This window comes from Passer domesticus, chromosome 18, assembly GCF_036417665.1.
Source record: "Passer domesticus isolate bPasDom1 chromosome 18, bPasDom1.hap1, whole genome shotgun sequence".
Lineage (NCBI taxonomy): Eukaryota > Metazoa > Chordata > Aves > Passeriformes > Passeridae > Passer > Passer domesticus.
The window spans coordinates 9,265,016-9,286,860 of record NC_087491.1 but is presented as its reverse complement, the minus strand read 5'-3'; the positions used below and the strand labels follow the sequence as shown (position 1 = coordinate 9,286,860).

The 21,845-nt window shown below is 44.4% G+C and overlaps 2 protein-coding genes across 13 annotated transcripts in view; one reads left to right on the top strand and one right to left on the bottom strand.

Annotated features, from left to right (window-relative positions):
- Nucleotides 1-4,474: 4,474 nt before the first annotated feature.
- On the bottom strand, nucleotides 4,475-7,370 carry SPACA9 (sperm acrosome associated 9). Of its 2 annotated transcripts, XM_064394021.1 has the most exons (5): nucleotides 7,266-7,370; nucleotides 6,493-6,654; nucleotides 5,430-5,632; nucleotides 4,740-4,878; nucleotides 4,475-4,637 (listed from the first exon to the last, which is right to left on the bottom strand). In XM_064394021.1, the coding sequence occupies exons 2-5, from the start codon at nucleotides 6,634-6,636 to the stop codon at nucleotides 4,551-4,553; spliced, it is 573 nt and encodes a 190-aa protein (XP_064250091.1). In that variant the 5' UTR covers nucleotides 6,637-6,654; nucleotides 7,266-7,370; the 3' UTR covers nucleotides 4,475-4,550. The 2 variants fall into 2 exon arrangements, with proteins under 2 accessions (XP_064250091.1, XP_064250090.1); XM_064394020.1 differs by having other exon boundaries at nucleotides 4,475-4,878; nucleotides 7,266-7,369.
- Nucleotides 7,371-7,421: 51 nt separating this feature from the next.
- AK8 (adenylate kinase 8) overlaps nucleotides 7,422-21,845 on the top strand; it is a 65,682-nt gene continuing 51,258 nt past the window's right edge. For 6 of the 11 annotated variants that reach the window (XR_010349148.1, XR_010349147.1, XM_064394008.1 and 3 more), the window contains exons 1-5: nucleotides 7,422-7,563; nucleotides 9,852-9,936; nucleotides 13,788-13,837; nucleotides 14,522-14,635; nucleotides 19,920-19,988. Coding sequence is in view for 7 of the 11 variants with exons in the window: in XM_064394008.1 (XP_064250078.1) it covers nucleotides 7,483-7,563; nucleotides 9,852-9,936; nucleotides 13,788-13,837; nucleotides 14,522-14,635; nucleotides 19,920-19,988 (399 nt within the window). In the remaining 4 variants the exon portion in view is untranslated. Of the gene's footprint in view, nucleotides 7,564-9,851; nucleotides 9,937-13,787; nucleotides 13,838-14,521; nucleotides 14,636-19,919; nucleotides 19,989-21,845 lie in introns of those variants that run through there. The other 5 variants (XR_010349149.1, XM_064394007.1, XM_064394011.1 and 2 more) reach the window with 3 other exon arrangements.

Genomic DNA, 21,845 nt, shown 5'->3' with positions numbered 1-21,845 from the left:
TTAAATTCCCTGCCAGACCTTTCTGGGACCAAACACATGGAAGGGAGCTCAGTGTCCAAACATTTTCCCAGATGGGACAGTCCAGAGCAGGTCAGAGCTGCTGCCCCTTTGCACAGGATTCACCATTAGAAGCTCATTTTTCTGCATGGAGCCAAAGCCTTTTTCTTTTCTTCTGTGCCAAACAAACTCACCAAAAATGTGCCAGTATAATCCATAAATGAACTGCAAACACTTCAGTGCTGCAAGTCTGCTGGTGAGCTTCTGCATGGCCTTGCTCCTGCAGGCCAGGACTGCACAGTGATTAGAGAAATTAATAGCTGGAAATGTCAGAGCCTTGTTTGCAAAGCTGGGGCTGCTGTCAGGAGCTGGCTCTGTCTGTGCTTTTCCCTTCCATACAGTGCAGACACGAGGACATTTCCTCAGACCATGTGGAATTTTGGGGCCACTTTTTCTAAGCTTAACCTGGTGAGGTAAGGTTGTTCTCTTGCTTTTTTCTCAGACTGGCACTTTCTCACTGGTTCTGGTCTTTCATTGGTTTTTATTTGTTTGTTTGGAGTTTTTTCCCTTCTCTTCTTGAAATAAATGAATATTTGAAAGATTGCTCAAAGCAGTTTAGTAATCCATACACAAGCCTCAGCATTCCAAGTAAGGACTAAGTATAATTCTTAAATATGGGCAACCCAGACAAGGGTCTAAGTTGTGCAAGTGGCACATTGTGAACATGCTTTGGCATGTTTTGTAATGTCTATGGAGAATTTTATATAGAAAATACCATAAACATCATCTTAGAGTTCAGTGACACAAGAAGTTGTTTGGACCCCTGCACTGGGATTAGTTCTACAGCATGTGGTAGTAAAATGAAAACAAAGCACAAAGTGAATTTAGCTTGCCCTTAACCAGAATGGGTTCAAAATAAGGCATCCTTAAGCCTGGCATAGCAAAGCTGCACTTGCCAGTGTAAAAAAATCACTAGATAAAAATTACCCACAGAAGTGTATTACTGGGGTACAGAAAGAGGAAAAGTGAAGTGCCTTCCTTACTCACTAATGCCAAGCAGTACATCTGGCAGTTCATAACAGCTGATAATCACACAGGAGACATTAGGGAAGGAAATACTTCCAATTCAGGAAATTAAAATATCTGTGCTGATTGATCCTGATTTGTTGGAACTACTTATCTGCTGGCACAATGGTGGATTTTAAAAGTGGTCACAAAATAGGAAATCACAGCAGTTGAGTTGCTTTATCCGTTCACACTCAGGAGCTCTGCAAAGGAAGCCTGGTTTGCATTCCCATGGGCTTTCCTTTCCAGACAAGACTGTTCAAATACTTGACTTGTGGTCATCACAGTTTTGGTGTCTGTAGGCTTTACCTGGCTGGACTTTTTTTTCCCCTGAAGGTCTTTTCACTCCACTTTTGGGCTGGCTGATCTCTCCTGTCTGCCAGACGCTATTCCTGGTTTCTGTGAAGCTGCCTGTGCTCCATGCTCAGCTGACTGAAAGCTCAAACTGCTGCTGCAGCACCACCAGGGGAATTGAGGACTCCCAGGAAAACCTCTCCTGCCTCGGGGTGTTTATGATGCGGGGAACAGGTTGGTGGTGACAGGGAACAGCCGCTGGCTCTTCTGAAATTACAGCCCTGGGGATGGGAGTGGGCCCCGCAGCTGCCCTGGGCTGTGTCCCGGGGCTGGGTACCTGTGACCAATGTTGAAAAAGCCCCGTGGGTTCAGGACTGGGGACAGCAGGGCTGTTGGAGCTGTGTGGAAGTTGCCGGTGAGAGGTTTGGACACTGCTCGGAGGCGGCCGCTAGAGGCCCTGCCAAGCCCATCCCTCGCTCGCATCTCTGGGATGCGGAGTTTGCTCTCCTGGATCCGACCCTTCTGCCACTCCTGACACCTCGGGGGCTGAGCTCTGGCCTGGCCTCTCGGTGGGTGAGAGGCTGGAGCCACACTGAGCATACAGAATGATTCTCACAGAATGATTTATTTATCACAGAACTCTTTGGGTTGGAAGGGATCTCCAAAGCTCATCCAGTTCACCACCCTGCACTGACTGGGGACACCCTCAACTACATCAGGTTCCTCATTTTGACAAAAGCCTGATTTGACCCTTAGCTCAATCAAGGGGAGCACAGAGATAATTCATTCAGATGCCAGGATTCTGTTGGTATCATCTATTACCAGCCCATGTGTCTATTTCAGCCTTTGAACAAAAAAAAGCAGCATTTATTTCCTGGACTAAGTGACAGATCTGTAGGAAAGTCAGGCTGCTGCCCTGCCTGCTTTCTCAGTGTGTATCTTGCAATTTTATGCTCACTGAGGCTAAAGTAAAACTTTATTGCACTTTTGTGTGTGGCATTTACATCCTGTTTATGTAAATTCTTCAAACAGCTTGATTTGTAGTAGAGGAAAACAATTCTTGCTGTATCTTTTTGTCTTTTGAAGTGTCCATCCACTCTGGAAGAGGAGAACTTGTATGGAAATTAAGTAATTTGTCTGGATGTTTTTGTGAGACTTAACTTTGCAGTCTTCCAACAGATTCTGGTCTTGTCATTATCAAACCTCAGACTGCAAGTTTTATGCACTCATTTTTCTGCTTGGGTCTTAAAATTTTGGCTGCATGACACTGACTGAAAGGATAGGGCTAGGCTAGAAATTATTACTAAGATTTGGGAACTGTTTCTTGCATGTATGAATCTTATTATTGAAATTTGGGAACTTTTTTGTGTGTATCACCTTGGTCAAGTGCAAAATGTCAACTGCACTGGAGTTTTGAGCAGCAGTGGTGGACTGGCTTTGGTAGGACTGTTCTGAAAAACCATTTGTGCCGTGCTCATCCCTGGAAGCTGAAACTGAGCTACAAACTGGAGGATAATTTTGGTCTCCTCACAGCCTGTGTGATCAAATTTAAACCATAGGACAGGGCCAAGAAGGTTGGAAACAAGATCTGGGCATAGCATCTCTTGTGTCCCCAGCACTTGTCATCATTCAGTCTTAGCAGCTTGTCCTGAAAACCTTTCCAAGGCAGCAACTGTCACTTGTCTGCACCGTGGAACACAACAGGGCAGCTGCCACAACTTGGATTTTTCAGCCTGAAGCTGCCTCTGCACCATGGATCTCAAGTGAAGCCAGAGAGGGTGACAGTGACATTCCACTGGCTGTGGCCCCAGTGGTGCCCAGGAGCTGCTCTGTGACCCTCTGTTACCATTTTGAGTTCACTAAGGTTCAGTTCAGTTGCATCAAATCTCCCTAAAAATAGGGCTCTGCTCCAGACTGGGTGGGTGCATTGAGTGCAAGTGGATAGGGGAAAGGAAAAAAGTGCAAAACAACGTGGGGTTATGTGAGGAATAAAAACGCTCCTGGAAATATTTTCCATTTCATCTGAGCTGTTATTCCATCCTATGCCCCCTCCTCTGTATTAATTCTTCCTTCTGTATTTAGCTGCTTGTTGCCAAAACCTGGTGATTTTAAGGCAAAAGCTTTCTCACAGCAAACTGATCCTGGTATGAAAGGGGAAATTGTTTGTTCAGGAGTGTCTTCCAGCAGGAGGTAATTTGGAGGGGACAAGAGCAGTCAGACATGGGGAGGACACTTATTTAGGAAGGGCTGTAGGGTCTGGGACGTGCTGACCTCATGCTCCTTATTTTGAGCCCCAGGGCCATCGTGGGCTTGCCCCTTGGGTGGGACATTGGCCTAATGTAAGACTAACCTTGCCCTGAAGCAGGGAGAGCACAGGCAGGTCAGTCTGCAGTTTGAACAGGAACCATCTGAGCATGATGCTCCCACCACATTCCCATGGATCACGTGGACTGGAAATGGCTTTTAATTTGTGTAAGTCTGAGGAGCACAGGGGTGTTTTGTTTGGCTCTTCTCAGCACACACAAGCTAAGGGCAAAATGAACTCTGCTCTCCTTTACATCTCCAGCTCTGACAGCACAGGAGTCAACAGGTGTAAGGGGATATGTTTTGAGGTGTGAGGAGCTGCCGGAGGCTGCAGCAGAGCCCAGCTGAAGAGCACTGGCCTCTGCAGCCAGTGGCAGCTATGGGAAACCCCCTTAGTGTCCTGTGAACAGGGATTCTGTGGTCCAGCTAAACAAACGATTTCCCTGAGGGTGAGGGAGGTTTAGAGACAAATCTAAATGTCAAAGATGTGTCTGAATCCATAATGTCAGCCCTTTGCTGCTCTGCATCCCATCCTGCAGACAGGCAGCCTCTTCACCCCCTGCCTGTGGCAGCAACGAGGGGATGTTAGTCAGGAAGAAGGCTTAGAAAATTTAAAATCCTGCTTCAAATGACTTGTCCCAGATTCATGTCTGAGAGTTTAGAGCCTGCTGAGTCCTGAGTGATCCCTGCTCCCACTGCAGTGCTGGCCCAGGGAGCTTCTGTGGGGATGTGAGGAGCAGAGTGGGAACATCAGCAAGGGAGGGGGAATGCACGTGTCCCGGGCTGGCTGCAGAAAGTGGGCTCAGGATGGATCTCTGGTGTTCATTGCACTGTATTTGATCAGCCAGGTGCTTAAAGGTGTGAGCAGACGATGCAGGAGCTCTGATCCTTTAATAGGGGTGTTTGCCTGGTGGCCTCCAGGGTGCCTTTTTTGGCGGAGGTTGATTTGCCGCCAGGAATTTCTGGAAATCTTTTTCCTGCAATTGCACAGTATTTTCATTACTATCGGAGGTCTGAACTGCAGGTTCTGTTTGGGAAGCAGGTGTCTCCTTCTTGCACATGGCACATGAGGGACTCACAACACAGAGCAGCTTCCTCTTGGAGTGTGTGACCCACTCCCTCATGCTGTCTAGCACGATGGGCAGCAGGCTCACCACCCCTCCGTAGCGATGCCTCGCTTCCTCCAGGCTCAGGAGGTTCACAACACGGTGGGGGTAGCTGTGGGACAGAGGGGAGCCATTGGCACAGGAGCCCCAGCCCTGCAGCCCTGGCAGCCCTCAGAGCCCAGGGGAGAGCTGCAGAGCACAGGAGCCATTCCCCAAAAGCACGGATGGAATTGCCCACGGATGGATGAGTCCTGCCAAAACCCACCCTGGCACAGGCCTGGAGTGCTGCAGGGCCCACACAGACACTGCCCTGCGGAAATCAGCTCCGTGCACTCAGCAGCAGCAGCAGCAGCAGCAAGGAGCAGGGGCCCTGCCTGAGCACTGCCGGGGCCTCGGGGCACCCCTGCCCTGCCCCGCGCCCCAGAGGGGCTGGGCAGACACAGCAGCTCTCTCGCTGTGCAGGGACACTGCACTGCTTGCCAGGAGCTGCCACAGCGAGCTGGGCACCGCCCTGAGCCCTCATGGAGCCAGGCAGGGGCTGAGACAGAGCTGCTGTGAAACCAGCGGGGAATGAGCAGCGCCAGCCCCAGCAGCGACACCAAATGCCCGGAGCCGAGCCGAGCCGGGCCGGGCCGGGCCGGGCCGGGCTGGGGAGGCACCTACGTGGCTCGCAGGGCAGTGAGGTCGTTGCTGTCGTTCAGGAGCACTTTGCACTTCTCCAAAAGGCCCTTGGTGACGCTGTCCCCGGCGTGCACCGCCTCCATCCTGCGGCAGAGGCAGCGCAGCTCGCTGCAGATGGACACGAACATGCTGAGGACGCGCCTGTCGGTGGAGTTGTAGCAGTGGTGGTCCTTGTAGCACTGCACCTGCACGGGGGGAACGCCAGTGCTGCTGGAAACACAGGATGGGAACATCCCAAAGGGGTGAAAAGGCTCGGGGCCGTGCGTGCCACAATCCTCTCCAGGCACCGAGCAAAGCCCTTCTGGCTGGGAGAGGCAGCCCTGGCAAGGACAGCAGCTCATGGAGTGTCCTCGTCCTGGCAGCAGCCTGGCTCTCACTCTGCCTGTGCCACCCAGCTGGGTTTGGGGCCCGAGCTCTGCCCTCTCAAATCCACAGCTCTGATTTGATTTAGATTCTTCCCCCCCCTCTGCCTCCAGGTGCTCTCAGTTCTACTTTTCAGCTCCAAAAATTCCCAGAGAATTCACTCAGCAGCCCAGCACACGCCGTGCCCACGTGGCACTGCCAGCCCTCCTTCCCTGCTGCTCCCTGTGTGACACAGCCATTGTTGTGAACGAGCACTCTGGAAAGACACAGCAGCACCAAGAGCAGGGGCAGGGCCAGGCCTGCTGCTCCTGCAGCCTGAGGGTCACAGACTGGGACAGGAGCCTTGGTTTCACTGTTTTCCTGCAGCCCCTGTGTTTGTGCTGAGCAAGGAGCCTTGGTTTCACTGTTTTCCTGTACCCCTGTGTTTGTGCTGGGCAAGGAGCCTTGCTTTCACTGTTTTCCTGTACCCCTGTGTTGTGGCTGGGCCTCAGCAGCTTCAGCTGAAGCACAAAGTGCTGCTGAGCCTGGAGATTGCTGCTGGGATCCCGGCAGCCCCGCACAGGAGATCTCTCCCCACCCCTCAGTCACACCCAGACCTTCCTGGGCCCTTTGTGTGCACCTTCCCTTCAGCAGGAACATTTCCCCAGCCCCTGCTGAGCCCTTTGTGCCCAGGGCTGTGTACCTGGACAATGGATGACACGGGCCTGATCAAGTCATGGGCTTCCTCCCGGCTGCGCTCCAGGGCTCTGATGAAGGTGAACTGCTGCTGCTGGAAGAGCTTGTACTTGTCCTCGATCTTCCTCAGGGTCTCCACCACCTCGTTCATGTTGGCTTATTGATGGATCTGGGGGGAAAGGAGAGACAGGAGGCTGCATTTTAGAAATGATGCGATTCTGTGTTTGCCTGAGCTGGAATTGTGGAGGTCAGTGGAAAACTTACAAAAACCCAAACCAAAAAACAAAACAAAACAAAACAAAACAAAACAAAAAAAAAACCACAAAAAAAAAAAAAAAAAAACAACAACAGAAACAACGCAAAAAAACCAAAACCAACCAAACAAACAAAAAACCACTAAAAAAACCCAACCCCCCCAAAAAACCCACAAAAAACCAACCAAACAATAAAAAAACCCCAAAAAATAAAAACAAAAACAAAAAAAAAAGAAAAAAAAAAAGAAAATAACAAGGAAGAAGGGGAGCTGTGTGGTGCCGAGCCCCGCAGCCCCCGCAGTCACTCGGGGCCCCGGCGCTGCCGCGGCACGCAGCAGAGGCAGCGCGGGCCATGCGGTGTCACAAACCCCGCGGGGCCGCGCCCGAGCCGGGGGGACCCCGGGGCAGCCGAGCCTTCTGTCGCGGCGCGCGTTCCCCGCGGCAAGACGCGAATCTCTCGGGGCGGCCTCGCCCGGGCCCGGCCCGCCCGCCCCCCGCGCTGCCGCGGCCGCCCCGCGGCTCCTACCGGGCGGAGCTGGGGCGGCGGCGGGGCGGCAGCTCCGGGCCGGGCCGGGCCGGGCCCGGCGTCCGTCTCCATGGCAACCGCCGGCGCTCCATGACGTCTCCACCAATCCCGTTGCTGTAAAGGCCGCCGTGGCCACGCCCCCGTGCGGTGATTGGTCTTTCACCGTCGCGCGGTGATGACGCCTCCTTAGCAACGAGTCGCGTTGCTAGGGGCGGCCATGGCGGAGGACGCGGCCCGGCCGTGGCCGCCGCCCGCGGGCGCCTACGCGGAGGAGCGGGGGCTCTTCCAGCTGCTGCAGGTGAACGGGGAGCGCCCGCCAGCGCCTCCGCGGCGCGGGGACACCGGGGATCGGCGGGGAGGGCAGCGGGGCGGGATCCCGGGCACGGAGATGGGCGGGTGTCCGTGCGCGGGACGCTGGCCTGGGCTCTCCCAGTTAATAATTTTAATTGGCATTTACTGCGGCTTTTAAATTTAATTTGATTTGCGGAAGAAATTGGCGTCCCGTGGAAGAAAGGAGTGGGTGGAAGGCGAGGCAGGACGGGGAGGAGGAGGAGGAGGAAGAGGAGGAGGAGGAGGAGGAGGAGGAGGAGGAAGGGGGGACAATGCCAGACGGGATCGCGGTGAAGGTTCTGCGGGGCTGAGCCGGGGCTGTCACCGCCTGCTGCTCCTCCCCCGGCTACAGCCCTTCCCCCTGCCCTCCTCTTCGCCGAGGTGTCAAAAATAAAGCGAGAAAAGTTCCCTTGTGGCGTCGTTGTGGTTGCGGTTCCTGGCCGGGCTGGTTCCCCGGCTCTAGGGAAGGGTGGGGTTTGTTCTGGAAGTTCGGGAAAAGCCTTTGTGTCGTGCGTGGGGAGGTTTGTGTGAATTTATAAATGTCCTGGTGCCGTTCTGACAGGAGAACTTGCTGGAGAGCTGCTCTTAACTCTGCTAAAATGTCAATTTTACTTGCTCGGAGCTCACTGAAATGCACACAAATGTTTATTTCCTTTCCTTTTTTTTTTTTTTTGCTATAATTTTTTTTTTCTCTGTTTATTATGACTAGTGCAGAATAGCATTTGAGATTTTTTTAAAATGAAATATTGTGTTTTGCACGCCACGAGGCATTGAATGCCGCTGCAGGGACTCATGTGACATAAAATGTTTGTGGGATTTACTCAGGGTGGTATTTTTGTGCTTCAGTTGTGTTGGAGCAGAATAATGACACAAACAGAGCTTGAAACTGCTGTGCTAAAACATTTACAGAACACAAAATGTAAAAACTACGTGAGACCCAAAATATGAACCTCCCCCAGAGATTAACAGATCAACTCTTGTGAAATTAAACTGAGTTCAGCAGAATTGGATAAATACAAGGGTTTGGGCAAGAAACAGTGCCAATCACTGTCAGCCTGAACATTTTTGAATTATAATAAACCCAGATTTTGTTAGGTTTGTTATTTATAAAGGTGCTGGTAACTGTAGTGCAGAATCCAGATTGTTTAGTTTAAATAAATGTTGCTGGAAAGTAATAATTTTTTAATGAACTTCCAATAAAAATACAAATTTCATCATTTATGCTCTGTGCTACCCAGACCTTGATGCATCAGAACTTGCACCATCACCAGTTCATAAACAAAACTGAGTGTTTCAATTATTCTAATGAAGTGGATGAAGCAGAAAAGGAAAATAGGCCACTCTAATAAGAGACAATCAGTCGGTGAGGATATAAATTTTTATGGACTGGATGGACTTTATGGAATTTAGTTGCAAATATAAGAGTGTTATGACTGCTCTTTAGAAATGTCTCTTCCAGCACGGGCATTTCTGCAGCTTGTCTAAATTAGAGCATTAGTTCTGTTTGATGTTTAGCTTTAATTGCAGGACTCGTGGCTGGGCTGAAATGTCTTGCTAGGAAATGTATGGAGTTCTCAGAGTTTTTATTTTTTCTGCCTGTAAAGCCCAAATCCTCCCTGAAACCACTGCAAGCTCCCCACTGCTAATGGGAGCTGAAACAAGGCTCTGCATAACCTCATTTTCAACATGAAAATGGGCTCCAAAGCAGAATTCAAGGCAAGGCTTTAAGCCTTTTTTTGCTTTTTTCTCCCCACTGCTTTTCATGCAGGAGGCAAGGCTGGTACAGGTGTGAAATGTGCATTTCTGTGGTTGTTTCCCACAGCTCTTGTCCTTTCTGCACTCCTCTGGGCTAGTCAGAGGCTTGTGGGATGTGCTACAGAAGGTTCATCTTGCCCTGCAGAGACACAAATTGAAGTTAACTCTGGTTTTCAAACTCCTTGCATGGTTTTTATGTCAGTGCTGCCTCAACCATTTTCAACCCCAGGCTGCTCCAGCCAAACCTTTCTGGTGTCCATATGTACCATAAATGAGCCAACACAAATAGGCTGGGTTCTTTCACTGGCAATTTTCTGACCATCTTCAGTTGTTCAGCATCTAAAATAGGCTCTGAAGTCTCAATTTTGTCTGTGAAAGAAAATAAATAAGCATTTATAAATCGTTTAGGATCCTCACTGTAACATTGCTGTAAGAATGCGAGACATCACGACTGCAGAGCCGTGTTAAACCTTCCCCTGACTTTGTCCTATTTATTTCCAGAACATGCTTGAAGAGCTATTAATCCATAAGCCAGATGATCCCATTGAGTTCATGATAAACCACTTAAAGCAAAACAATGACGATGGTAAGTGGGAATGGAGACACCAGAAGCAGCTCAGCTCCTGATTTGTAAACAGCTGTTGGGAGCTGCGCTGCCCTTGGCAGTGATGGATCAAACTTTTCAGGCTGAGTCTTGGGGAGGGGGAAAACAAAAAAAAAGGTGAGCATTTTGGAATAGTTATAGGCAAGATGCTTTTAATTTCTTTTTTTAGTGGGTAATCTAATAAGAAATGCACTTTAACAGTTATAACAATGAAACCCTCTAAGGGAATAACAAAGAGTTCTGCTGTATCAATTATTAATGCCTTCTGTGCCCCATCTGATATTTCCTGTTGTCTTTAAGCTCGCTAATTACTCCTTTTGTCAGGTGTAAATTTGGGTTCCTATTCTACCTGGGCTGGCAGATTCTCTGCTTTTTGATTAGTTTGTTACTGGCTGCTGTTAATGAGTTCCTCAGCTGAAGGAGCAGTGAGTGTGTCTGCTGCTCTGTGGAACAAAACCTGGTAAATTGAACGTGGAGTCTGTATTCTGCACAATAAAAGCATGTACCCTCAATCAAATTATTTGATTTACAAACTGTTCACCCTTAGGCAGATTATATTTGGATATGCACAAGTGAACTGCAATTTTTGTTCTGCGTGAGCTGTCAGGGAGAGCTGGTGTCATGGAGCTTTGATGTTTCTTTAAAACCTGAGTAAACCATTATGAAAGTTCTGCTGCAGCATCAATGAAATCATTATCACTGGAGGTGCTCTGAGTGGTGCTGATCAGATGGATGGTGATTGAAATGCTGCTAAATATGTTAAAGGGAAAAAAAAAAAATATTTTTTTTCACCTTTTCTGGTGCAGGCAGCGTGAATAATCAATCTGGTTTGTAAACCCATGGAAAATATGTGGAAGAATTTCCTGCAGTCTGATAGAATGCTGATAAAATTTCTTCATATTGGGCTAACATTTGTCCTGAAGCCCCACAGTATTATTTTAACAGAATTAGGCAGGTTTCCATCTCATGACTTCAGTACTTAGAGGCTAAAGACAGAATTACAGCAGTTGTTTGTCAAGGGGAAAATGCTGTCTGCTTTTGGTCTGGAAACCCTGTTAAGGAAGGAGAGGAGCTCCACTTAAAATTAAAGCCTAAATGTTGTTTTAAGACTAAATTATATGGAAAATAATGTAACAGAAATGTGTAGCAGAGTTGATTTTACTTTTTGATCATGGCGGAAGGTGCTGACTATTTAGAAGGAAAAAAAAACCTTATTAGAGCCATCAGTAAAGTGATGAATTTTCATGATCTTGCCTTGCCTAGACAGTTTTAGCCCTAGAGAAAATTTCAAACAGAGATGTGTGGAAAAGAAGCATTGCATCTATCCCAGGTGTGAGGTTAGAAAACCTTTTTAATTAATAATAAGATCCAAAGTACTTTAAAAAATATAAACAAGTCTAATGGTGATTATAGCTTACAACTGCCTTGAAAATCTTGTAGGTCAAATGTGTGGCAAAGTGTTTGTGCTTCGGGCTCTGTGCTATTGTTCTTTCATGTGTTCCTTCTAAAAGCCTTCAAGGGCCACATAAAGACTGATAATTCTTTCATATTCAGAAATGCAAGTTTTTTACGTGGTATCTTGGTTTGTTAATGAAAAAGACTTTCAGGGTCTGAGTGGTTTTTCTGTCAGCTGCTCCTTTGCACTCAAACCTCTGAAGGAATGTAAAAAAGTTCTGCAAGAATGTTCAGTATGTACCCTGTGCTTCTCCTCTTTGACAAAGGATTTCTCTTCCAAGTTAAGCAAATTTTGCTGTATTAATATTAATCATAGAATCTTTTGGATTTAAATGGAATTCTGTGAGTCCAGCTGTTGTTTTGTGCTATTCCAGGATTCAAATAGGAACCCATCTTTAGGAATAGGAACCCAAATTTACACCTGACAAAAGGAGTAATTTGTTGTTGCTAAAATTGTTGTCGAATGTTAGAACTTGCTTTACTTGGACGAGTAAATCCTGTAGCATCTCATTGAGATTAACACAGAGTTAAATATGATTTGTTACCGAAGAAAAAGGCATTTCCCAAAATTTCCTGCCTTCATGTGGCTGCTGCTTTGGAGCTGCAGTATTAAATACAGTATTAAAAGGACTGTTTGTTGGTTGGAGGGGTTAAACATTACACCCAGTGGTGTCCTGGCAGTGCCCCTGTGTCATATGTTTGGGGAGAAGCCTTTAGAGGAGTCCTACAAGTGTGCAAATGAGTAAATCAGTGAATTACACTGCCCCATCTGCTGCCAGCCACTAAGCAGAGAGCAAACCAGATTTAGTACAAAGTGAGCATTTACAGTAGCCCTGGGCAATATTAAAGCATGAGATGGTGTATATAATGGTATGTTTCGTTTTTTATCAAACGTTTGTCCAAGAAAGCTGTGTATTAAAGCTTCAATACCTAAGGGCTTTCTTGTGAATTTTAAATCATGCTCCTAGTTAAACCTCAAAAGGATCTGTGGATGGAAAGGTTTTTTGATTTTCTTTGAAGTGGTTTGAAGAAGTTGATTAGTGTTGGCACCCAAGCACTCTTTTATGACGCTGTTTATAAATAATTCCTAAGTACCAGGCTGGAGTTTCAAGGTGTTAGATTTTAAAAAAAACCCTAGGATTTAATCACATTACATTTGAAAGAAATTAGGTGATAAAAACAGCTGATGTATCCTTTTAAAGTATTTTTCTACATTGTGTACTAGTTCTGTTGCACTTGCAAGAACCAATAAGGGGGGAGTTGTTCTTAAACCTTCCAAGTCAGATAACTTTGTAAAGATGAATCTGTAATTTGGGTTTCATGTATGTTTAAAAATTGCACCTGCCCAATAACTGTTAAGTGCATGGAAGGCCTCATGAAAATACATTTCACATCCTTGCCTGTCTGCTCCCATCAGACACGATCTCCCTTGGTTGTGGAGAGCTGAGGAGGTTTTTGGGTGAGTGGATCCCCCCTCTGCTCTGACCCATCTTACTCCCAGTAAATACTAACCAGTCCCTCCTGCACAGACTCTGATTTGGGGCTTTTTTCCTCCCTGTGGCATAGGGGGAAAAAACATCAAAGCTGTTAATATAAAATGACAGTTCAAGGGATTGCAGCCCAAGTGTATTTATGGAAAAAGTTCCAAATACTTTCCTAAGAGCAACTCCATTTTCTCGTGTTTGTCTTGCCTCTAATTCATTCCCAACCGAGCTCAGGGCAGTAATGCCTATTGTGTTGTGTGTGTGCACTGGATTAAGAATTCCTCAGAGCTGGGATGCTTTTTTTTGCACCTTGCCCCCTCAGGGAAAGGAGAGGGACTTGCAGCAGAGAAACACAAGAAACAGAAATGAGGAAAATTACTTTAAATGGTGACTAGAAAAATTGAAGGCAGCTGTCAAAAAGCATAGTGAGGGAGTCCTTAATTCTGCAGTACCTAAATCTTCCCTGAGCCCTGACACAACCTATTTAGGTGAAATTAAAAACTGAAATATTTTTTCATCACAAAATGTGTTAGTTCTGAATCAGTGTTTCAGGAATAAAAGTCAAACTCAGGAAAGAAAATGTTTGTACCTTATGGTTCACCCACTGAACTCTCCATGTGTTTAAATGGATTGAGATATACATATCTCATCTATCTCTCCAAGTGGCATGGTTAGAGTGTTAATCTCATTGACCACGGAGATTAAAGGAGGACCCAGCTGGCACTGATTTTCTGTTCCCCATTTTTTTCCCACTGGAGCCCAATCCTGAAATCTCCACTGAGGCAGCTTTCCAGCTGAAATAATTGTTTCATGGTGGCTACATTGATATTATGGGAAACTGGTGGGGATTTTTGCTGTTCTGCACCTTGACATTTGCATATCCTTGTTCCATAGCTCCAAGAATTTGTGTCCTTGGTCCACCTGCTTCTGGGAAAACTACAGTTGTGAGTACCTTACCCTCAGTGTTGTAGCACTTACCCCTCTCTTACTTTCTACTGAGCTCAGCATTTTGGTTAATTTTATTCTGGGAAAAGAATTTTGAGATTTAGCCAAGTGATGGATGAGCACAAGACGAATTAAAGGGCGACATTCCTGAGGGATACACCTGCGTGTTACACTGCAGGTTAAATAGATATTTTCAAGTGAGGTCTGTGAGAACTCACTCAGGTAGTGAAACTACTGGAATGCAACAGAATTCTGCCTGCCTTGTTTTCCCAGCCTTTTAGCAGACTAATTAGCCTGGGGGAAGCAAGTTAATTACACATTTGTGGTGTTCCCTGGCTGTGAATTGCCCCATTTGCATGGTCAGTTATCTCATGTCCACTGGCACCATTAAATGGTCAGCGTTGCATTTGAACCTCAGAAACGGCAGGTGATGCTGCTGAGGGCATGGCAGGAAGAATATTTCCTTCTTTAAATTCTGTGTTAAGGTACAGAAGATGAAAAAGTCGTTATTCAAAGCTGGATACTCTTTAACATCTTTATAATAAACTACTTAAAGTTGCTTATATATGTCTGTGTACTTAAATGTATGGCTAGGAAAGCTCTGTCTTTCTGCAGCCTTCTGAAAAAAATTGCTTCATTTTCTTACCAAATATTTCAGCCTGTGTTTTTTTTTCTCCCCTCAGGCAATGTGGCTTTGTAAACATTTCAATGCCATACGTGTCTCTCAGGAGACTTTGTTATTCAAGGAAGTATTAATGCAGACAGAGGAAGCAAAGGCATATAAAGAAAGAAACCAGGTGTGTAAGAGAATATAATAACAATTGTTCTCATGTCACAGAACAGGAATTACGTGGCATTCCCATGATTTCCACTGCTGAGTGGAGCAGGTGAGAGCCAAGTCTCTCTTCTCTCTGTGTTGTACATTGGTGTGTCAGGACACAGAGCAGGGGCAGGAGAGGGAGACAATGCAAAGTAAAGGAGGTCTTGAAAATCCCAACCTTGGAACAAGCAGCAGAACTGGGGAAAATCCAGGAATGCACAATCCAGCCTGGAGAATGCTTCATTCTATTATTAAACACAGTGTCTTCTATCTGGGCATGTTTGATAATCTCGATAAAATAAGCATTAATCTCTGAGGTCTCCTTTGGTACAAAATGCTCTGGAAAATATGTACACAAAGAACTTTTTTTGATCTGACAGTGCTACTTAGTTGTGCATGCTTGATTTCTCTGTAGCATGACACAAATAACTTACTTGGTGCATTAACTCAAAAGGAGGATGACAATCCAGTCAGCTCCTGACAGCCCTGGAAGCTCTCAAGCTGAGGCAGGAGCAGCTGACTCAGATTGTTGAATTTTCCCCAATTCTGTGCACCTGAGTTGCTCCAGTCTGATTTTTAAATCCATTCATTGTGGGTATCCTAATTGATGTTCAAAGAACATTTTTTCCAGGTGTCATGACTCCTAGGATTAGTTGATCAGAAATTAATTGTCTTATTATTAAAAATTAGTGACAGATTGGAAAAACGTGTTGAAAGGTTATCTTGAATACAGAGAAGTATCTGATTCCTGCCTTTTTGGCTGATTCCTTTCTCCAGTGTCAAGGCATTCCATGATTGGAAGAAGTCTGGGTTTTTTTTTACTTTCTCTAACAAGTCCACTAGTTTGAGTTTGTTTTGTCCCTTATCACCCATTTTCATAAAAATTTAAGCAATTTCCTGTCTGTAGGAATTCTACACCCCTCCTAAATCCAATTTAGAATTGGAATTGGCCAACATATTTGTAATTTACTGAGATGGCAGATAGTGTGATACACAGATTTGGGCTTTTTCCCTAGAAAATTTGGCTAAAATAGGGTAGTGATTATAAAATTGGATAAAATACTGGATTAGTGAATGAAGTTTGGAGATGCCTCAAGTAGCACACTTCAAGATCTGAGAGGAAAGAGTTCCTTGAACTCCCTGAACTCACTGGCAAAAATGTTTGCATTTGGCTGGGGTGATATGGAATTATTCTTACTGAGAATATGTACTTTGAAATCTTAGTTCTAATTATTAAAGATTGTTTTGATAGGTTCATAAATTTATACTTGGAGGGGGAGAATTTAAAACAAAAATTCCCTTTGGTTTAATTACTGTAATTATTAACATATTTCAGACTATACAGATGCACTTTCAAGGGTGTCCTTTTGGGCTTATTTGATTTAAAAAGATGGATGGTGTGGAAGATGAAAGTCAAAAATGTCAAGGCTAATCAGGTAGTGAGGAGGGCCTGCAGAGCAGAGGCTGCTGGTGGTTCAGCACTGTGCAGTTTGCCTTTGGATTTGATTTTTAGACCCTTCCACTAAATAATTTTGTTCTTTTATATGAGTTTGTTTCTCTGAATGTAACACCTGGAATTAGGAGGGAGCTCCTGGATTCCTCTAGGTTGGGATGAATGTTCAGGAGCAGAACAAGTGCTTTTACATGAGTTTGGATATAACAGGGCATTAAAAAGTTGTAGTCTTGGCCAAAGCAATTTAATAAATGAGGAGGAAAAGCAGGAGCTAAGGCTGTGGTTTTTGGAGAGTCTGGTGTGAAGATTCACATATTTTACCTACTCATCTTCAGCCAAGCTTTCATCTCTTTTGTGTTCACCCATTAAAGCATTTGGGTTTTCCTGGCACAGGAAGCCATGGAAGGCATTTTTAAAATCCATTATTGCTCTCTGAAGCTCCATTTTTCAAGTTGAACAAGCAATCATTCACCCACACATACCTGGCCACTTGCTAATGAGCACAGCTCAGGTAGTGAATTTTAAATACTGAGTGTTCAAAGCAAAATGTGATCATTCTGCATGTAAAAATACTCCAAAAAGAAGTCAGATATTTTTGAATATTCAGTAAATTGAAGAACCACAAGCTACCAATAAATATTCCATGAGCAGAAAAAGAGGCTACATTTTTGGATAAATCATTGCAAATTATTCCCTCATCTCTAGTTATTATAATGTTAATAGGAAGCATCTTCAGGTTTTCCTATAGTGAAGTCTAATGATGAGCTATTGCATGTTTCACTTTTCCTGTTAACTGGATAAAATAAGAAGTTGAAACAACTGTGGTAATTGTGGGATCATGGGATGGGTGTGCTCTTAATGCTACACTAAATTGCAGTTAAGGTGTTGGCATAATACCTAATAACTTAAAACTGCTCCAGAGCTGTGTCATGTCCCTGTGCTTTTTAAAAATAAATAAAATGGAAGAGAAAAATAAATCCAAGGCATCCTTAACTATGCATGGTCAGCATTCCAATCTATTCCAAGGTAAGCCACTCTGAAGGAACAAAAATAAACTGTTCCAGGTTTGTGTATCCAAAAAAGCCTTTCATGTGTATTTATCTGGACAAACTAAATCTAAACATTCATGATATTCAGGATCCTAAAGTAAATTTCTTCAAACTTGATTGCTGTTCTCTCCAAGGTGTCAATGTGGAGAAGCCAGAAATTTTAGCTGAAGCTGTTTTCAGAGCAAATATATCCAAAATTTCCAAGAAAAATGTCTACTGAAAATGCTGCCCTACCAAAAAAGTGTGGGAATTTTGTGAAAGGGAAATGAAATAGAACTCTGAGTAGACCAGGCATGGAAATTGAAGTATGATGTTCCTGAAATAACATGGAATATTTAAAATTAATCATGAGTGGGTACAGTTTTTCAGCAAGTATGGAAATAGTGATTAAACCAGAAAAGTGGTTCTGAACCTGACCAAAATCCCACAGAAGCTTTTCCTTTACCTGCTCTGAGTGTTGGGACAGCTCTGTGGGTGAGGTGTGCTTTGGCTTCATCAAATGTGTGTCACTGTCCATTGCTGCAGATTTCTGGGAAGTGCAATCCCACCTCCCAGGCTCACCATATATTTATGTGTTTATGAGAGATAAATTATAAATGGGCTGCCTGATATGTACCAGATATCCTGATTTCTAGTGGAATAATTAGGCATTCTGCAAGCAGCCTATTGAAAATGATTTTGTAGGCCACTGCTCGGTGGGGGGAAAACTGCCCAGGAAATGAGACTGGAATTGAGCCACAGAGAGCAGAAGGAGCTGAAACACTGAAATATTTCTGAAATACCTGAATGCGTGTCCTTGGTTGTTTTTGTGCAGCAAACCCCTCTCCAAAGGCAGGAGCAAGAACAGCACTGCACAGAGAGGAGGGCGGATAAATTTGGTTTAAATTGGTTTGGCATTGCTGAGCAGAGCAGCGTGCAGCCTGGTTTGACATGACACATGAAAGGAGCAGGCAGGCCCTGGCTGTCCCTGGGAGCAGCGTGGTGCCCCTTTGGAAGGTGACAGGTTCCAGCAGCGAGGGGCAGCAGGAGGCTCTGCCAGAGCACCCTGGGGACCCGCTGGCTCTCAGCAAACCCTGCAATTTCCTTCCCTCCTGCTCTGCTGCCTGCTCCAGCGCTGGCTGATGTGAGGAGAGGCACTGAGAGCTGGGGACAAAAGAGATAAACAAATCAAACCCTGCCTGCCTGGCCCTCCTGGGCTCTGCTGTGTGTTCTGGAGCACTTTCTCCACCCTGCTTCAAAGTGCCTTCTCTGGGACCATTTCCACCACTCCTTGTGAGATTGTTTCAGCATCCAGTGAAGATGATTTTATGAAATCCTCCCACATCATCAGCCAGATTTTTTCACTGTATGAATTGAAGTTCAAAGGAGTTGCTCCAAAGAATATTTTTTCCAGGTGCCATGAGTCTCAGGATTAGTTGATTTGTAATGTAATTAATTGTCTTATTAAAAGACAATTGTCTAATTATTAACAATTGGTGGCAATTAGATTGGAATAATATATAGATCGGAAAAACATGTTGAAAGATTATCTTGAATACAGAGAAGCATCTGATTCCTGCCCTGTCTACCCCTCCCAGCCTATAGAAATACTCCTTTTTATGTTTATACCCTTTAAAGTGGTTAGGAAAAAGACATGAGAAGCCACAGGATGTGGAACTAAAGGGAACAGAGAGTCAAGCTCGCATTGTTAAGTGAAAGATAATTTATTTTAATTGGGAGGTAGAGAATCTGATTGCAAGTTGTTTTTCTGTTGTTTTTTTTTTTCCTGAGTATTCTTTTTACCAATAATGACAGAATAAATAAGACAAGTCATTTATTGAAATGATTAATGGCTGTCATGAGCTGCATGAGCAGAAGTTTAGACTTTGAGTTAAACTGGCTAACTCAGAGTTTAACCAAGTTCAGCACAGAATGAAAGCCTAAATTAACAAGCTAGTGGAGCAAATTCTTACTAGAAGGAAAGGAGAGTATTGCTGATTTCTTGTTAGGAAATCAAATGCAATGGAAGAAATGTTGAGGGGTGCTGATCTGTATAGGAACTTTGTTCTTCTGTCACATAGCAAATACCTTCTTACAAAACATCTCTAGAGATGGGCAAAGCAGCAGTCACAGAACTAAACAGCACTTTGAAAATATTGGCAGGTGCAGTTGCCATCCCAATTCACAGTCCTGAGTTTAAAAATAAACTAAGTTCAACTGTAAAATATATTTTAAATAAACCTTTTGGATGATGAGAGTTACTTGAAGCTATGAAACAAACCTCCTGAAAATCAGGCTCTTTGTGTTGTTTGCTCAGTGTCTGAGGTTCTGTTTGTGTCACTGAGAGCTGGCAGGTCCCTGATGAGAGCTGAGCCCTGTGTCACACGGAGCAGTCAGGGTCAGACCCGTGTGGTTAAAAGGAAGCTGGATGTGATGTTCTTCTGGATCCCTTTGCAGGTCTGATGTCCAGTGTGTGTGTCAGTGTGCAGAACTTGGCACTGCTTCCATGTCAGTGTGCAAAACCCTCATGGATATTCATGCTCTGTGCTCAGCTTCCCTTTAACACTGATTTTTGTGCCCTTATTAACTCTTTGTCGTTAACTCATGTTAATGACCCGGGACTGGCACAGAATTATTTATTTCTTTATTTCCAAGAAGACATCTCACTTCACCTTTAACCACAACGTGCCTGCATGGTGAAATTCCTTTTGAACTCAATTGTGAATATTCAGCCCTTTTTTTTTTTCTTTCTTTTTTTTTTTGTTTTGTTCTTTCTTTAGAAAATTCCCAACGCGCTTTGGGCCAATCTGATCCAGGAACGTCTGTCAAACGTGGACTGCATCAAACAAGTAAGAATTGCTCCTCAGAGGGCTGCTGGATAAGCACTTACACAACTCGTGCCTGGTATTTAGCATTCCAAGTCCTGAGCAGAGCAGGGAATGGGGGCAAACCATCGGGGCTCCCGAGCTGCTTGCTTTCTTGAACATCAGCGGAGGGAGTTTGGAGCTTTATTAACAGGATAAAGGGGAGGATGAGAGTATGCATATGCTAATCTTCCAGCACAGAGATGATCAAAGGCTGAACAAGCAGAGCTTTGTTGATTGCCTGGGGCAACTGGCAGAGATGGAGTGGACAAAAAAGATAAACAGAAAATAGATAGAAATCAATATTGTTAAGGTTTTGGCTCTTCTTGAGGAAAGGAGTCTTAACGTTACTAATTTAGGTTTTATTTCTTTCTTGTTGTGTCTCTTTTTTCCTTCCTCTGTTAGGAAACACTGCATTTGAATATATTGTCTTCTGGGTAATAATTAATATTTTCACTCTTAGCTTGAATAGGTTTAGTTGTGCTCAAAGCTGTGGCATCCCATGTTTCTTGCTCTATGTTTCATCATCTGGGAGACTGAAACAATGATTTTTTTAAGAAAAAAAAAGTAAAGGGATTTGCAGAAATCCTAAATAGCATCAACTTTTCTTCATAAAACACTGCCGACCTTACTCTATAATTGACCTATTAATGTTGAATTTGCAAGGTTGAATTAAACTTTTGTATTGCTGTTCACTGTGCTTGAATTCTATGGGTCTGTCTGGTTTTCCTTGAAGGTCTTTTCAGCTGAGCTATTTTACTTCACTTTAACTCACTATAGTAACTTAGCACTCCAGATTATATATCTGGTAGCACTCAATGTATTTTTATTTGTAATAAATGCACACAGGACCTAGGCCCTTCAGCTGGCAGGAGAACCTGCATAAAACCACCTGTGGTACAGTGACCTGTTCATTTGTGTGGTATTTTTAGTTCTTTTATAACAAGAGCTCTAAAACCTCTCAAAAATGCTCATTTTTCCAGACAGGTCTCTTTCCCTGATTAAAAGAACATATGTTTTCAGCAACTACTTTTCCCAGTCTTTGTTAAAGTGAGTTTTACTGTCAGTGTACAAGCAAAATCCATCGCTCTCCACAGGCTGCATCCACCTTATTTTCCATCTTTTTTTCCCTGTGCTTTCTATAATTGTTGGCATGGCTTTAGTTCTCCTGTCAATAATGAGGGAAGGATCTCTCAGTGAGTTATTTTAAGTATTAGGTCATGTATGAGTAAGGTGACAAGGTGGTTAAAATGCCAACGGCTGCACAGAGTCCTGCCTGCATTTTGTGTTCCTGTTGTTGTCACCAGCAGCACTGAATCAGTGCTGGGTGTCTTACAGAACCAGGGAAATAAAAAAAAAACCTTTATGAAGCTTCCCTGACATGCAGCAGGAATGAAGTGGATGTTATCAACCCAGCTGAGGTTCCAACTGGTTTCAGAAAAAACACATTATTTGTTTTTCAAAGGTGTGATGCTTATTAAAAATCTTAATATTAATATATAGATACACACAAAGTGACCACAAATTATTTTCTCCTTTGAAAAGGGATCTATGCATTTTAATATGTAATATTTTCTGTGTGTAACTCAAAGCAGAATTAATGCTGTAGGGTTTTTACATCACTGACCAGATTTATGCCATTTCTTTCAAAACATGAGTCAGCATGTTTTCACTGAAAATGTTCCCAGATTAGGAGCAGCATGTTGGACCACAGTACCACCAGCTGTTTGTTTTATTTCTCCTTGTGGTGTCATTGCCTTGGCATTAATTGTGCAGCTTTCATCCCACTGACAGTAGGAATACAGGATTTTTTGTGCCGTTGTTTTGACACTCACAGGTTTA